General features: G+C 39.3%; 1 protein-coding gene across 2 annotated transcripts in view; it reads right to left on the bottom strand.

Moving 5' to 3' along the window:
• wls (Wnt ligand secretion mediator) overlaps window positions 1-18,300 on the bottom strand; it is a 79,616-nt gene that overhangs the window by 40,634 nt on the left and 20,682 nt on the right. For both annotated transcript variants that reach the window (XM_087990665.1, XM_043699373.2), the window contains exons 2-4: window positions 14,450-14,725; window positions 3,992-4,116; window positions 2,829-2,990 (exon numbers count right to left, since the gene is read on the bottom strand). In XM_087990665.1, the coding sequence (XP_087846791.1) occupies window positions 2,829-2,990; window positions 3,992-4,116; window positions 14,450-14,725 (563 nt within the window). The remainder of the gene's footprint in view (window positions 1-2,828; window positions 2,991-3,991; window positions 4,117-14,449; window positions 14,726-18,300) is intronic.

Below are 18,300 nucleotides of genomic sequence, written 5' to 3'. Positions count from 1 at the left end.
CAAATAGAGCGTAGAAGATGCTCTTTCCCAGCTCCCAAATTCACTCCCTTTTTGTCTGTTTATTTTGAAGTTTAACAACTGTACTACAGGCATGGTAAAGAGAGTTGAATAAGGATTGGTGAGTGAGGAATAGGTAATAATTCATGAAGCACTGCTGCCAGTACCTGGGGCATCTGTTCCATTTAGGGAGCCTGTTACCGTAGTAAAGCAAAGCAGCCTGCACTGAAACCTCATTGGGATTGGTATCTTGGCAAATCATATAACAAGGCTTTAAACTAAATAGTGAGGAAGGATGGGGGCTTCAGAGAGAGGGCATTTGGAAAGTTAATAAGAAAGGACAAGGCAAAAGTGCAACTATGCAGCTAATGTTGACCAGAATAGGAAGGGACCAAGTGTATGAACCCAAGTGCAGCAGCAAAAGAAAGGTCAGAGTAAAGAAAATGACAAACAGGACAGAATTTTATCTGAATAAACAAAGCACTCAAGGTGGTGAATCGATATCACAAGTACAAATAAATGATTGTCTTATGATTTCAGCCATATTTCTGTATTGGCTAAGTTACCAAGGCTGGCAACTAAATAGTCGTGAATATTTGGCATTTCAGATAAGAGAAAAAAGGTGGTGGGGTAGCTGTGTTAATAAATATTTGGACCTTTAAAGAGGTTACTGCTGAAAGTAGTTTACAGACAGGGTTTGTATTGCAAAAATTGTGCATGGTTTCAATCTTCAAATAGATAGAATGTATCAAATTGTTAAACATATCCTCAAGGCTAAATTCATAGGATGTATGTCAAGCAATTTCTTTGAATAATGCATTACAGAACCAACTGGGAAACAGGCAATTTTAGATCAGATAATCTGTAAAAGAGATGGGAGTAGTTAATACAAACTTAAGTTGAAATAGCCTGCTCCGCCATTCAATAAAATCTTGGCTGATCTGGTTGTGGTCTCAACTGGACTTCCCTGAATGCACACCATAACTCTGTTCCCCTGTCTACAGAAAACCTAAAAACAATTAACTATCAGTGTTAACTAACGCTACCCACTGAGGAAAGGAATCCCATTCTGACAACCAAAGAATAAAATCTCATTATTTTAAAAGGGAAGCTTCTTATTTTTAAGACAATATCCTCTAGTTTCATTGCTGACCGACAAACGGAAACATTTTCCTGACATCCATCCTAGTCCTCTCAAGATCTTCTGATTCAGTAAGATCACCTCTCATTTTTCTAAATGCCACTGTGAAATGTTCCTCTAGGCAAAGTGATCATTATATCAGTTTGAAGGCAAAAAGCTAGATCTGAAATCAGTGTTTTGAAGGGATTTACAAAAGTATGGATACAGAGTTGGCTACAGTGGACCAGGGAATAGGTTTAAAAAAGGTAAGACTCTTAATATGCAGACCTTAAAATGAATTTTTCAAAAATCAATATATTGAAGGGAGGAAAGAATGACTCACCATTGTTGCTTAACTAAGGAAGTTAAGGACAGTATATGTTTAAAAGAAAAGCCAGATAATGCTTCAAAGATGAGAAGAATGGAAACATTTTGGAAGCCAGCAAAGGATGATTAAAAGAATTTGAGAGGGAGAAATTAGAATTAGGTTAAACTGGCAAGAAATAGAAAAAAAACAAGTGTTTCTACTAGTATATTAAAAAGGAGGAGACTAGCTAAAAATAAGCATTTATCCTTTAGATAAGACTGGGGAACTAACAAAGAGAAAACAAGGCAATGAGCAAATATTGTGTGCTTATTTGATGAAGATACAAGAAGCATGCCAAGAATGATGAGAAAAAAAGATCAAGGGACAAAAGGGAAAGTAAAACTTAAAGCAATCACAAGAGGAATAATACTATAGATAACTGATGGAACCGAAAGCTGACAAGCCTCCTGGATCAGTTACGTATCCAAGAGTATTAAAAAAGAAGTGCTAGCTGAGAAAAAGGCTGCAAAATTCTCTGTAGTCTGGAAAGATCCCTGTGGATCAGAAAATGAAAACCTAACATTATTTTTTGGGAAAGTCATATAGATGTACAGCATAGAAATAGACTCTTCGGTCTAACTAATCCTTGCTAACCAGATATCCTAAATTGATGTAGTCCCATTTGCCAGCATTTAGCCTACATCCCTCTAAATCCTTCCTATTCGTGTATCCATCCAGACACATTTTAAAGTTTGTAACTATATCCATCTCTACCACTTCCTCTGGCAGCTTGTTCCACACATGCACCACTGTCTGCATGAAAAAGTGCCGTTTAGACCCCTATTAAATCTTTCCACTTTCATCTTAACCTATCCCCTCTAGTTTTGGACCCCCAGACCATGTGGAAAACCTTGGATAATCACCCAATCATGCTCCTCGTGATTTTATAAACTTGTATAAGATCACCCCTCAGCCTTCGACGCTCTATGGAAAATAACTCCAACCTATTCAGCCTCTCCCCATAGCTCAAACCCTTTAACTCTGGCAACATCCCCGCAAATCCTTTCTGAACCCTTCTGTACAAAAAAGGAGAGAGACCAAAAGCCATTATAGACCAATTATCCTAACATCCAACATTAGGGAAGGGCTAGAATGCATTATTAATTGCATGTTATTGAATGATAGGCAGGTTTGAGGGGCCAAATAGCTTACTCATGCTCCTAATTAAATGTTTTTTGGTACTGGCAGCCTTCATGTAATGCACGAAGCTATTCTACAAGTGTGTGCGTCACAGTCTATCCAAACACAGACCTCACTGACATACAAATCACAAATTCATTATATTGACTACGGTACAGATGACCGAATACCAAGACAGAATAGTAATGATATCAATGACATTACCACCAGCCTGAGATCCTTGTGCTTTCCAATTTTCATGTTGATATTCTTCTTCTCATTGACAGGAAGTCGAATGTTAATCAAGTAATATTTGTGTGCCACACTCCCCAACTCCATGAAGGGAAGCAGATCACAATCATACAGTTGACCCTGACTGTCATGATGCTGTTCAAGACAAGAAATAATAGAATGATACAAAATTAGAATTTATTATGCTGCACATCAAAGTAACTGTCTAACAGAAGATTAGAATTATTCCTGCCTCGCCTCATCGTATCAACTGGTGCTACGAGAAAGTTTCACGGACGTTAAAAAGCGCACTCTTTATTTGTGAAACTGATATTAAACTTCAGTAGAAGAAATTAAGAACAATGCTGACCCGACCCAAATCCACATGATTTAGGAGCAAGAATCCTGGTTTTAGTTTTATTGATATGCAACTTGCTATCAAGATTTTTTCTTAAAGTGATCTCAGATTAATGTCAAATTGATTGGCTCTTGGGCAAGATCAACCAAGTGTATTTCAACCTGAGCTTGAAATGGGGTGAGGTGGGCTTTGTGATAAATACTCACTTATCTTTTAATGTTTATGATGATATTTTTGTATTAGCCTTAACTGTGATACTTGCCATGGGAAAGTAACATTTTCATGTGTCATGAGGATCAAACATGAAGATGAGGCGCTTGCAACAAACTGGAGGATATATGCGTAGTGCTTGTGAAGTTGCACCCATTCAAGTCTAAGGACTCAGAAGGCACATCAGTGGACCATTGAGCTATCTGAGATTTCAGAGCCCTGGCCTCAACATAACATTCAGATCAGTTAATTTTGCAGGGTGGTAACTGGATAAAAGCATGAATAGAAACTTTGGCTGAGTTTTGCCTATATTTAACTGTCTGTGTGACTGTTAATTGTACTGCCTAACTGTCATTCTAACTAAGAACAACTCACTCAGGTCAGATCAAGACCTGGAATCCATTAATCTCATAGCCATTAATTTCAGTGGGGTATTGCATAACTGGTTCATAAATGGGATGCTATACATAATTTCGTTTGTAAATTGATTAGCAATAATGACACAGATCAAATAATGGAGAACTTTAAACGATAGATCTTCTATACATACAGTATTAGTAACACACTGGAGAAATGAACTATTACTTACCTTTGGAGATGAGAAGTTACAATTCAGTTTCCGGCTCTCAAATGAATGGGCCATCTCTGTCCATTCACTAAAGCGGTCATCACGATAGCCAAGCGAAACATCCAGTGTCACCACAGCTCCCTCGCCTGAAGACAAAAAAAATTTCAATTTTAATACTTATTAGTTAATTTTGGAAATAAATCCTTCTCTACATACAATGAAGCAACTATGACATAGCAACAACAAAATGCAGGGGCAAATGTATTTTCTTGAATGCACTTGCCAACTAAATAGCAGTATGTATAATTCCACCAGTGACTGTCTACACAGAACCTGTAATTAGGATTTTTGTCTCAAGGCACCAGTGTTGGCTGAAGTTTGCTTGCATATCTCCAGAATGGTCCAAGAGAAGGAGCATCTAGTTATGTTTAAGATTTAACCAAACTAGAGAGAAGGGTCTTCAGTTTTTTGCGTAGTGGTGCAACTATCTATCTTACATTTGCTGTGATAACTGATGTAAAAATACACACATGTAAAAAAAAAACTTTATCATCAATGCATCATTCCAACCTCCTTTTCTCCAATAGCACCACTGCCAGCAACAGCCCCAAAGGATACAAGAGATATTGAATAAGTTTTTATTTTTGAGTTTAGCAGAAGGAATTACATTACTGAAAGATTCTTAGAGGACTGGACAATTGGAGATGCTGCGACACCAGTTCGTCTGGTTATTTAGTCTAGAACTTTGGGGCAGAGTCGTTGGATTAGGGGTTGGTCATTTACAACTGAAAGAAACAGGATCTTTCACACAAAGGACTGTAAACTTTTTTCAATTTCCTAAAAGTGCTGCAAATGAGCAAGGGTGACAGATAAAATCTTTGGGCATTAGCTAGGAAAGTGGAGTGGTGATAGAAGATTGGTCATGATGTTATTGAACAGTGGAGAAGCCAGTGTACAATAAATAGGCAAATGTCAAGATGTTGCAAGACTCACATTTGATAGCTTTGCCAGATCTCCTTCACCTCTAAGGCATTGCTCCTAAAAGGCAGAGACTACTAGTTTGTTTTTCAGTTCGTCACAGAAGTCAACGATAAGATTTCTTTGATACTTTGCACTCACTAAACATCTCCAGGGATCTTCCAGCCAGAAGTGGAAGGGAGTTAAATTTTTTTCAGAGTGAGATGTAGATCTGATTGTTAATTTGTGAGTTGGATTTGTCAGAATTCAAAACACTCAAAAATTTGTCCAGGACATTCTAATTGGAGACTTCAATCTGCTATTACAAGTCAAATGCTTTGAAGGTTCAGCTTAGTAATTAAAATAAAAAACTAATTTATGACAAAGGGACCATTTTAAATAGCATTTGAAACAATTATTCTAAATATCAAGATTATATTACTGCTTTGAAAGAAGTGCCCAAGCATCACTTGCAGTTGCTGGGACTAGGGGTAATATTTTTGATCAGTACCTGCTCATATGTAGGTATCATTGATGCATGAAGGGACCAATTCAAAAATTGACATATCTCGGAATACAGATTTATTGGAAAATAAGCACTAAACAAATCATATTTTGCAACAAGGGCTTGGAGAGAATAAACACCACTATAATTGCATTATAATCTGTTTTGTTATTTGTTTCTCGATTTTGGTCTTATGACATGCTTTGGTAGTCCTAGTTTAACATGTGGTAGCTTCTATTAAAGCATAATCCCACAATTCTCATGAGAACATTCAGGTTTACTTGGATACCTTTGCTAAATGACATTAGTGGAGTATCACTGCAAAGTCTGGTTTGATTCTTAACCAAATACTGTATTCAGGCATACACAGCATTTTCCAGCAGGATCACTTGGAATGAAAATCCAACTGCTATTTTCATCTGCTCAACCGTCTAGGATAAAGCAAATTACCAGAAGAAAACAGAATAAAAAAAGGAACCCAGGTCTTTATCCAAAGGTGTTCAGTGGAGTGCAAGTGTATATACTACACATGGACAAAGCACCAAACACTGGATTTTTAGAAAGGCAGGGTTGCTAATGAGTGAATTCTGAAATCAATGCAGAAATGTAGAGCTCAATCAAAAGTAAGAAGAGATCGATGTTTCAGGCATGTTTATCGTACAAAGTCTGTTGGATCTATTTTTGATTAGGGCTAATTGCTACATACACTTTCCTTACGTATTTAATCAATATCGGCATAATCAATATTGACATTTCAATTAATTTTATAATAGGTTCTGGACACCTTAAAAAAAAAGTGCTGCAACAGCTAAGTTAAATGGCAGCCATTGCCAAAGTCTTGTCTGTCTTTTGCTCTGATTATTTGTATATTTAATACCAAATACTATACTTAGTTAGGAACTAATATTAATATATACCAGCATTCTTAAGTATTATTCCTGCTATAAGCTAATCTGTGTGATTCTCCCTGTGATAGAGGGAAGATCCCAACAGGAATAAAAGTATAAGGAAGCCTTTTTGTAATGTGCAGACACACCACATATGTGCAGTAGCTCCATGACACCTAAATCTGCCCTGTCATTTAAACAATTTAAATTCAGCAAGAATAGGAACTGTCACTATCTTGACTTGCCCTGAATGGAATATGAATGCCAAAGCAGCATTTAAAAAATACTCAGACTTTCACACTTTAATTTTTGATGACTAGGTAATTTAAACAATTTTAAGAAGGAGCCATTTTTGGCATCAATGCAACAGCTATTTCCATTTCAAAGTCTAGGCATCAAAGAGTTATTGGTATTACAGGCATCCGTCATCACTGTATCATGCCCCTGGTTTCACTAACTTCAAAAACAAAAGGAAAAATATATTTTTTACATAAGGTCACTTTCCAGAATGGAGTAATAAATATTTTAGTGCTTTACTTCCTTCTTTCCTTCCTACATAATTCTTTCAAATTGAACTAGCAAAGAGTTAAAAGGAAATCATTGTCAAATACGGATGTACAAACCCAAAGTGTTGCCCATAAAATGCCCTAGTTGGAATATTTCACGGCCCCAATTAAGCAACAGGCCCATTTCCTAGGAACACAAACTCTGGAACTATTTATTTTTTCAGTTCCAGCTCTTCACTACTATCCAACATCTTTCATTAACATGGGTATTGAGTTTAATAGCCGCGAGGTCTTGCTGCAGCTCTACAAGTCCCTAGTGAGACCACACTTGGAATATTGTGTCCAGTTCTGGCCGCCTTACTATAGAAAAAATAGAGAGACTTTGGAGAGGGTGCAAAGAAGGTTTACCAGGATGCTGCCTGGACCGGAGGGCTTGCCATATGAAGAAAGGTTGAATAAGCTCAGACTTTTCTCTCTGGAGAGAAGGAGGAAGAGAGGAGACCTGATTGAGGTGTACAAAATAGAGTCAATAGCCAGAGACTTTTCCCCAGGGCAGGGTTGACTGGTATGAGAAGTCATAGTTTGAAGATATTAGGAGGAAGGTATAAAGGAGACATCAGAGGTAGGTTCTTTACGTAGAGAGTTGTGAATGCATGGAATGTATTGCCAGATGAGGTGGTGGAAGCAAAGTCATTGGGGACATTTAAGTGACTGCTGAACATGCACATGGATAGCAGTGAGTTGAGGGGTGTGTAGGTTAAGTTATTATATTTTATATTAGGATTAAGTCTCAGCACAACATTGTGGGACTAAGGGTCTGTTCTGTGCTGTACTTTTCTATGTTCTATCTCTTCCTACAGATTGTGCGAAGACATTGAGTCAAATAGTCAATCAGCTCTCATATGGAACATGGTCAATTGGAGGGAGTTCCTGAGATGTTGCATTCACCTGTTACACCACATTAATCTGGTCAGCAGCTTTTTTTAAAAAAAATGTTTATCTCAAAATCATAACTCAAAATCAAACTTGAAAGAGGAAAAAATTGTAGTGCTATGGAAAGGAAAGTTATTTCAGAGACCTGGTATGGACAAAACAAAAAGAAAATTTGCAACACAGAATATTATTCTGCTTGCAGAAGCTTATAGCATAGGTAGCCTCCATTCAATCCAGCATATCTGTGCTGGTGCTTATCATTTGAAAAGAAAAAAGGCTTTTCTTTTAAAAGAAAAGGTCTGCAACTCATAAATTGGCCCGAGAATTCTTGCTGACATTCTAATCAGGATGAATGTTGAGTAATGAGACACAAGAATAAGTGAGAAGAAATACCACAGGAAAGTCAGTGATACAAGGTCAGTTAATATCGTCAACATACTATAATGATACAGATCATATTACAGAGATCGACTAGTGAAACACACTGGTCATTTTCTGCTTTTAGATTGAACAATCTTTGTTATCCATATATAGACTGTTATCAGTAATACAAATATATCACTTGTTTGAAAATTTTTTAAAATTTTCATGCCTATCCTGAAGTGATTGATTGTACAAGCACAGGTTTCCTTTCCTAATAGCCAGTTGAGAGCCATTGAACAGCAACAAATATTAGACAGTGGTGGGCACTATACAGACACACTTTAAATATCTGCATTTTCTACAGCAGACACACACACACACTACTTTAAAATATTTTCAAGTGTAAGATATGTAACTTTTGTCAATATGCCAACCAGCAGCTGGAAATTCAGCAAAGTGGTAACAATGGTTATTGCAGCAGTGGTTTGGGAGGGATTAGTTAAGATTCTCAAATGGTTTAAAGAGCAAATGCACTGCCTAGTTTTGGTGATCCCCACACCGATCCAGATTAAATTCTCAGCTCATGCTGATTTAGCTGAATTAGGTTACAGCAACAAAAGGGAGCAAATAAATGAATAGCGATTTATGCAAAAATATATAATGAGCACTCTGAGTTTGTGTTTACACTTGAACTACACGTTCTGGAATGTGCAGTCATGAGCAATGAGTCACAGAAACTAGTGACTATTTTCTTGATCCCAGAATATAATGCAACTTGGGAAAGAAAGAAGTGTTTTGTGGATTTTTCAGCCCAGTGACAAGTTCATTTCACATAAACGTCTCCTCCCTTCTCCATTAAAATGTAGGCGCATAGACTGTCTAAGGCACAACAAAAATTCAATAATAGTTTAGAAACACTCCAAATGTTGGAACATAAAATCTTTTTTGTGAAGCTTTTCTTTGTCCAAGAGCAGAACAGAAAACTTTTTGTGGTCAAGCGCCAGATTAGTGTGAGTTCTCTTCAAGGCCTGGAGTACTCGCCAATCTAACATTCTGTCACTCCACCATGTCTGTCACCCCTGACAACTAATCCACTTCAACAGCTGTGTTATTGCTGGAGAGCTGCCAAATGTTGTTGAAGTAGAGTATTTATTTCATCCTGATTGTGTGAATAAGCTTCATTTCAGCCACAGGGGATATGATTGCTATTGGCAGTTTTTGCTAACTCTTATCAATTATCTTCCTGATCTATCAAGACGCATGCAAACTAAGCTCTCGATCCGACGGCCTGTTCAAGTATTTTGCAAAGTCTTTCAGTACAACTTAGTCAAATATAAGGCTCGATCTTCCTCCCACCCTTATGATTAGCCATAAAAAGCTCTCTTACAACTTATTTAAATGACCATTATTTAGGTAAAGCCTTTCCAATTGGTGCTGGCTAGCTATTTACTGCAGCGTGGATACTTTCCTTGGGTGATGTCAAAAATGCCCAGCACTGTAGCAGGAAACACTGTGATGGAAATAGGAGTGCGTTTTTCAATATCAGTTCTTCCAAAATCTCAACTATCTGTAAGAATAATAGGGTAGTTATGGTAGGGGATTTTAACTTTCCAAACATCGACTGGGACTGCCATAGTGTTAAGGGTTTAGATGGAGAGGAATTTGTTATGTGATTACAAGTCAATTTTCTGATTCAGTATGTGGATGTACCGACTAGAGGTGCAAAAACTTGACATACTCTTGGGAAATAAGGCAGGACAGGTGACTGAGGTGTCATTGGGGGAGCACTTTGGAGCAGACGACCATAATTCTATTCAATTTAAAATCATGATGGAAAAGGATAGTCCAGATCTAAAAGTTGAAGTTCTAAATTGGAGAAAGACCAATTTTGACGGTATTAGGCAAGAACTTTCGAAAGCTGACTGGGGCAGATGTTCGCAAAAGCTGACTGGGGGCAGATGTTCGCAGGTAAAGGGACGGCTGGAAAATGGGAAGCCTTCAGGAATGAGATAACGAGAATCCAAAGAAAGTATATTTCTGTTAGGATAAAAGGAAAGGCTGGTAGGTATAGGGAATGCTGGATGATTAAAGAAATTGAGGGTTTGGTTAAGAAAAACATGGAAGCATATGTCAGGTATAGACAGGATAGATTGAGTGAATCCTTAGAAGAGTATAAAGAAAGTTGGAGTATACTTAAGAGGGAAATCAGGAGGGCAAAAAGGGGACATGAGATAGCTTTGGCAAATAGAATTAAGGAGAATCCAAAGGGTTTTTACAAATTCATTAAGGACAAAAGGGTAACTAGGGAGTGAATAGGGCCCCTCAAAGATCAGCAAGGCGGCCTTTGTGTGGAGCCACAGAAAATGGGGGCGATACTAAACGAGTATTTTGCATCAGTATTTACTGTGGAAAAGGATATGGAAGGTACAGAATGTCGGGAAATAGATGGTGACACCTTGCAAAATGTCCAGATTACAGAGGAGGAAGTGCTGGATGTCTTGAAATGCAAAAAGGTGGATAAATCCCCAGGACCTGATCAGTTTACGCTAGAACTTTGTGGGAAGCTAGGGAAGTGATTGCTGGGCCTTTTGCAGAGGTATTTGTATCATCACTAGTCACAGGTGAGGTGCTGGAAGACTGGAGGTTGGCAAACGTGGTGCCACTGTTTAAGAAGGGCGGTAAAGACAAGCCAGGGAACTATAGACTAGTGAGCCTGACCTCGGTGGTGGGCAAGTTGTTGGAGGGAATCATGACGGACAGGATGTACATGTATTTGGAAAGGCAAGGACTGATTAGGGATAGTCAACATGGCATTGTGCGTGGGAAATCATGCCTCACAAACTTGATTGAGTTTTTTGAAGAAGTAACATAGAGGATTGATGAGGGCAGAGCAGTAGATGTGATCTATATGGACTTCAGTAAGGCGTTCAACAAGGTTTTCCACGGGAGACTGATTTGCAAGGTTAGACCTCACGGAATACAGGGAGAACTGGTCATTTGGATACAGAATTGGCTCAAAGGTAGAAGACAGAGGGTGGTGGTGGAGGGTTGTTTTTCAGACTGGAGGCCTGTGACCAGTGGAGTGCCACAAGGATCGGTGCTGGGTCCTCTACTTTATGTCATTCACATAAATGATTTGGATGCGAGCATAAGAGGTACAGTTAGTAAGTTTGCAGATGACACCAAAATTAGAGGTGTTGTGGACAGCGAAGAGGGTTACCTCAGATTACAACAGGATCTTGACCAGATGACACCAAAATTGTAGGTTTAGATTAGATTACTTACAGTGTGGTAACAGGCCCTTCGACCCAACAAGCCCACACCGACCCCGAAGAGCATCCCACCCAGACCCATTCCCCTACATCTAACACTACGGGCAATTTAGCATGTCCAATTCACCTACCTTTTGGACTGTGGGAGGAAACTGGGAGCAAACCCACGCAAACACAGGGAGAATGTGCAAACTCCACACAGACAGTTGCCTAAGGCGGGAATTCAACCCGGGTCTCCGACGCTGTGAGGCAACAGTGCTAATCACTGTGCCACCATGCTGCCCAAAGGAGGTGTAGTGGACAGCGAAGAAGGTTATCTCAGATTACAACAGGATCTGGATCAGATGGGCCAATGGACTGAGAAGTGGCAGATGGATTTTAATTCAGATAAATGCGAGGTGCTGCATTTTGGGAAAGCAAATCTTAGCAGAACTTATACACTTAATGGTAAGGTCTTAAGGAGTGTTTCTGAACAAAGAGACTTTGGAGTGCAGGTTCATAGCTCCTTGAAAGTGGAGTCGCAGGTAGATAGGATAGTGAAGAAGGCTTTTGGTATGCTTTCTTTTATTGGTCAGAGTATTAACTTCAGGAGTTGGGAGGTCATGTTGCGGCTGTACAGGACATTGGTTAGGCCACCGTTGGAATATTATGTGTAATTCTGGTCTCCTTCCTATCGGAAAGATGTTGTGAAACTTGAAAGGGTTGAGAAAAGATTTACAATGATGTTGCCAGGGTTGGAGGATTTGAGATATAGGGAGAGGCTGAACATGCTGGGGCTGTTTTCCCTGGAGCCTCGGAGGTTGAGGGGTGTCCTTATAGAGGTTTACAAAATCATGATGGGCATGGATAGGATAAATAGACAAAGTCTTTTCCCTGGGGTCAGAGAGTCCAGAACTGGAGGACATAGGTTCAGGGTGGGACGGGAAAGATATAAAAGAGACCTAAGGGGCAACCTTTTCACGTAGAGGGTAGTACGTGTATGAAATGAGCTGCCAGAGGAAGTGGTGGAGGCTGGTACAATTGCAACATTTAAAAGGCATTTGGATGGGTAGACGAATAGGAAGGGTTTGGGGGGATATGTGCTGGGTGCTGTCTGGTGGGACTAGATTGGGTTGGGATATCTGGTCAGCATAGACAGATTGGACCGAAGGGTCTGTTTCCATGCTGTACATCTCTACGATTCTAAAAGCACACACTGGGATCATCCTACTCTATATGGCTCCATTTCATTCTAGACTGTTGCAGGGAACACACATGCACAAACATAGATTGGGATCTACTTTCAACCATTTGTGAGATTCATTCCTGATTGGAACACTTTCGTTATGCCAGGTGAAGATTATACTCTGACAAATTGGACACTTGGACTCCCACAGAACAGTGCTCCAGAACCTAATGCTTGGATGCTGCAAAGTCAAATAAAAGTAAAAACATCCAGAAAGGGAAACCGGATTAAAGATAAGAGTACTGTCCTAATAGATCAGTAGATAAAAATACAGACATTGGATAAAAAGAAAATCGAAACAAAAAGTAATAATATTTTTCGGGTTATTCTGGGTTATCCTTAGCTAGTGGAAAATAATGTGCACGCACATTCAGACCAGTGTCAAGAATTTTAATCCGTACCCAAATAAATAAAAGACTTCATCTCAATTTCCTATCCCTACATTGGAGGGCAATGAAAACTAAGAAAATCCTAGATTTGAAATTTAGCCTGAGCTGACTCTACTGATCAGCTACGAAGTGTTACAATTACTGTGCAAACAGGTTTAATTCCCCCCTCCCCCCATTTATCTCCCCATCTCATGGCATCGACTTATAACAGTAAAAGTTTTTAATAGTTTTGTAATATCGCAACCAAGAGACCAAATGTTGAGCCTTGAAAACAAGTATGACAAGCTGTTTAAGATCAGGGTCCAATGCAAACAAATCACTGGAAAGTGATCAGGAGCCAGAACCCAATCTGTTCTTGCTGTACTCCTTCTCCTGCAAACCAGGATATTGAAGCTGATTGTTGTATAAATGTCACTGGTCAAATTCAGCTTCAATGATGAAAGGTCACTGACCTGAAACATTGACTAGTTTTCTGTCCACGGATGTTGCTGAACTAACTGAATAATCCTGACATTGTGTAGTTTACATATTCAACTCCAAAGTATTTTATTTGTAAAATATGTATTTTCCTGTACTTTCAGAACCCATACAGCAAATCTCCAGTGCTTTTGACTTAACAATCTCACAGGGTATAACTCTGAATCAAACCACAGAAGTCCACATGAAACAAAATTCTCCCCTTTGTGGAAAACAAACTTGTTCTGCACTATTCTGGATCCCAAGAAGAGCGTGCAACCACATATTAGCAATATCACTGACTGATAGCTAATTCCCATCTCCAGAACACACCACTCCCCATTACTACTCCAGCTTTTTCAGCTGCTAAACCCTCAAAAATACCTTTGTTACCTACAGACTTTTGTATGCTAATACCAACCTGGCCAGCCAACCTGTGTCCTAACTCACATGAAATGCTGTTTACCCATCAACCCCATACTTGCTGACGTACAGTGGCTTCCGCTACATGAAGAAATGCTCCATTATTACAATTTCTTATCCTCTAATTCAAAATTTTACATGGCGTCCCCTCTTCCCATTTCTGTAATCTCCTCTAGTTCCAAAATCCTCAGAGTTCTTTGCTCTCCTCTAATTCTGATCTCATTAGCATTTGATTATAAATTGGTTACACCTTTCATGGCTATGCTTTCAGCTTTTGAAACTCCACGATGTGGAATTGCTTCCCTTAGTCTTTCCATCCTTCTCTTCTTCAATACCCCACTTAAGCAACTATATCATTTGCTCCATTGCAGCTTGTTTAGTTCCTCCCCAAGAGAAAATCATACATATATTCATAGTGCTCTGTGAAGCACTTCAGAACTTGCAAAGCACTAATGCGCTATACAAATAAAAATTCTTGTTATATCTATCCCTTTCCCACTCAATAATAAAATGAACCAATTTTCATAATGCAAATGTCTCTCTATCCTCATTCCAACACTTACTAATCTCATTGCCGATTTGAAATTCGATCTCAAACTGCAGAACAACCAGCAGAAACTGAAACCAGGAACTCATCTCAAGACTTTGGTGTGGAACATGGATTGCAAACACGATATCATTGGCTCCAATCTGTTGCTGCATAGCTTCAGAAAACTTCTGGATTTTCTTTTCACACTGGTTGGGACCCCACGGCATGAACCACTTTGATTTTTGATGATGCTTCTTTACATCCACACATTTTGTTGCAAGGTATGAAACTCCTGAAGTTGGACTTGGAGCTGAAAAACAAAAACAGAAACATGTTAGAAATGTTGCAGTTTTATAGGGATTAGCTTCCTTCTTTGTCAAATGTTCTCAACAGCTGGTTTCTGGATTCAGCTAGTTGCAGACTCTAATAATCTCTGCCACAGCTGGTTTCTGGATTCAGCTAGTTGCAGACTCTAATAACCTCTGCCACAGTTCACTTAAATGGCTCCTCTAAGTACTGTATGAAGACTAGATATCAATTAGATTTGCAACTACCATTCAATTTTCAGTCAACTCCCACTACACTGGGAGTGATAAAAACTTCATTGGCTCTCAAAGAAGTGCTGTTTCCTCAGCTTAGCTCCCATTTCTCTCTATCATCAAAATCAGAAAGATTGTTCAGATGAATCGTAGCATTAGAAATGCAGCGGCCAATTGACCAGAAACCAAACCTCCCAATCTACATTTAACTGCTTAGAAACTGTAAATTTTAAACCCAAACACTAAACCACAATTTCTGAATATGGTTGATTATTGATGCTTTAAATTGAGAACACAGTCCATGAATGAAAATTACAGAAACAATGAAGCTCCAAGGCAATTAGCTTTTCAGCAGTCCCATCACATTCTGTCCTTACTTGACATGTAGAGACGTAGAGAGATTACAGAAGCGCAGCCAGTGTATGTGGCAACTCTCCCACATACTCTCCCAAATAAGCATTGTGTGGACTGCCATCCTACTGCATTCTCCCCTTTCTAGCATACTTAGTAATACGTATATAATTGCTTATGGTTTTCATTTGCCAGAATGACTTAGTTATGAGCCAAATGGAAAAATACTGAAATTATCTGAAACCATAAGGTTTGCACTAAAGGGTGAAACAGTAACAAGAAGCCATACAGATGGGATTATCCATAAGGAGAATGGATAGGGCTATTTGAGAAAATGTTGCTCCCGCTGCTCCACTCTGTTCCCCACACAGGTTGGTTTGTTAAACGGCTGGATTGCAGTGTGGGTTCAACTCTGATACTGGCTGAGATGAAGAACTCACCTCCTTAACCTTACCCCTTGCCCGAAGTATGGCTACTCTCAGGTTAATCCACCACCAGTTGTCTCTCTAATGACAGAGTCTCCCTTTGGTGTGACAACTTTATTGGAATATGGAAATCACCACTGCAAGTGGTTCTAGAGATGTTGAACAATTTAAAAAAGCTGGAGCAGGGTTAGGATGATGGAGGGTTGCCATTCTAAAATGCTTACTGGTCTTCTAGCAACAAATAAATTACCAATGCATGTCATGTAGTTTCAACAAAATGATACTTAATGAGAAGGTATGAGAGCAAACAATTTGGTTTGCTATACTTTTATTAAAAACAAATAGAAAAACTTCAGAAAGGAATTCCAGATTTAGGGCCATTGCAGTGAAGGCATAGCAATCAATAGTGAAGCTTTGAGGTAGTATCTTTTCCCACCACAGCACCTCCCTCCCCTGCCCCTACATCAAGATCTTTCTCTGTAACTACAAGCAGTAATGCTTTTCAATGTGTCAAATAACAAGAATAACAATCCTCAACATCCACGTCCACTCTCCAGGAACAGAAACTTCCAGCACTTTCTATTTTTAATTCAGAATTCCAGTCACTGCATTGTGCCCTTCAAAAGTGAGATTACAGGTAGATAAAATACTTGAAAGGAAAAGTATACAAAGAGAGAAACAAAAACCTAAAAGAAATGGGACTAAACGATAGTTCCAGTTAAGAGCTAGCATGGACACAGACATAGTGGGTCTTTTGGTCACCATCTGTGTTGCAATTTCTGTAATGTGAACTCTGGATTAACACCTTTCTTTTTAAGTGGGAAGACAATCAATAAAGAAATACAAAAGTGTATGTAGGAAGATGGTGTGGACGTTTATTGCACAAGTATGTTATTGAAGCAATTTCATTTCTTATATCACATAAAAAGACACAGGAGAAATAAAGAACTTTTCAAAACTGGTCTCCATAGTATTCAACCTGAAGCAAACTTCACTTAATTAACATCTGAATATGGTCATCTGCCCTTCACAGGCTATTGACAATAGTCTCTCACAAGATTGATACTATTCATTTCCTCTTGCAATGACTGAAGAGGACATTTCCTGAACAGACAATAGTTGCCCTAAGGGAATCTGCTAATGTGCAAATGGATTTAATAGCAAAGCTAGAAACATCCTCAGTCACTCACACACTCAGCAATAATGATATGGAAACAGTACAACAAATAACTGCACTGCAGGCAGAAGCAGACAAAAGACGATTACTGGGTAAGCAATAAATATTTGCATTTATGTAACCCCTTGGAAAAGTGCCTTGCCTTCCTCTATTGTGAATTCCTTTCCTAAACCTCTCCTCCCCTTTCCTCTTTAGCACCGTTCTCTGAGGAGGTTTGCGATTATTTACCGTATTGGCAGTTGGGGCTGTTCAGACCACAATTCAGGTGGCTGTTTTAGGATTGCGTTAAAAGTAATTCATTGGATTTGAAGTATATAGAGATCCTTCCCGTTTGGCATTAACTCTATGAAGAATTAATTTCAGTGGAGGAAACAGTCCGTGCCAAGAAATGTGCAATGATACAGCTTGCAAGCCCAGGTGGAGTTTTTTTCCAAAAATATACTTTCACAAAAATCTATAAGTACATATAAATGTTTAAAATCAGTTCTGTGCAGTCTCTTCAGAGAGAAAAATAAACCAAAACATTAGAATTTTGACACTTCTCAGGGCTTCACTACTGCTGTTTAAAAAAAAGTGTTTTCTACTTGTGCAGGAAACTTCATTTTGAGGCACCCAAAGGGTCAGACAACTGATTGGTCTCTTGTTGTACTTTGTCAGAAAGACCCCAATTGGTGTTTTTCCCCAATATGCCTTGGTAGCAACTGCTTTAGAGTGTCCTTCAGCACATAGTCCTGGACTTTGGAATGTGCCTGTCAGAGGTCAGTTCCTTGTTCTGGAAGACCGACAAGTTTCGGGCAGACCGAAGAGCCTCTTTCACTCAATTAACGGTCCTCTAGGCACAGTTGATGTTTGTCTCAGTGGTGTCCTGGAGAACAGACTACATAACACAAAGTTAAGCATCACGGAGCTGCTCTGGATGACACTCCACAAAACCACTGCATTTCTCTCCAGACCTTCTTTGCATAGGCACTTTCCAGCGGGAGATGTGGACAGTGTCTGCCCTGGTGAAGAAACTGTGCGCAGTGGTACACAGAGACTGTGCATGAAGGACTTGACAGGCAGTGCCCTTCTCACCACCAGCCAAGCAACATATTCATGCTTCTGGACAAGTTCTGTTGCTGAGGCATTCTGCCAAATGACTGAGTGTCTACCTCAGGATCCACTCAACATGATCCACTGTCTGCTTCTCCTCTGGGGTCTCAAAGACGTTACATGCTGACCACTTCTTGAAGGACTGTGGCCAAAGGTGTTTTTCTTTGTAAATGTTTCCATGAAGGACAGGTGATATGGAATGTGCAAATACTTGGAGCATTCTTCGGCACAGAGGTCAGACTCATCCTTCACAACACCAGGGATAGGTAGAACCTCAGTCTGTGCTAACAACAAGTAGGAA

Source organism: Chiloscyllium plagiosum, unplaced genomic scaffold, assembly GCF_037043375.1.
Source record: "Chiloscyllium plagiosum isolate Xiang-an unplaced genomic scaffold, Cpla_swu_hap1 HiC_scaffold_9, whole genome shotgun sequence".
In the NCBI taxonomy this organism is placed as follows: Eukaryota; Metazoa; Chordata; class Chondrichthyes; order Orectolobiformes; family Hemiscylliidae; genus Chiloscyllium; species Chiloscyllium plagiosum.
This window is presented reverse-complemented; position numbering and strand designations above follow the sequence as displayed.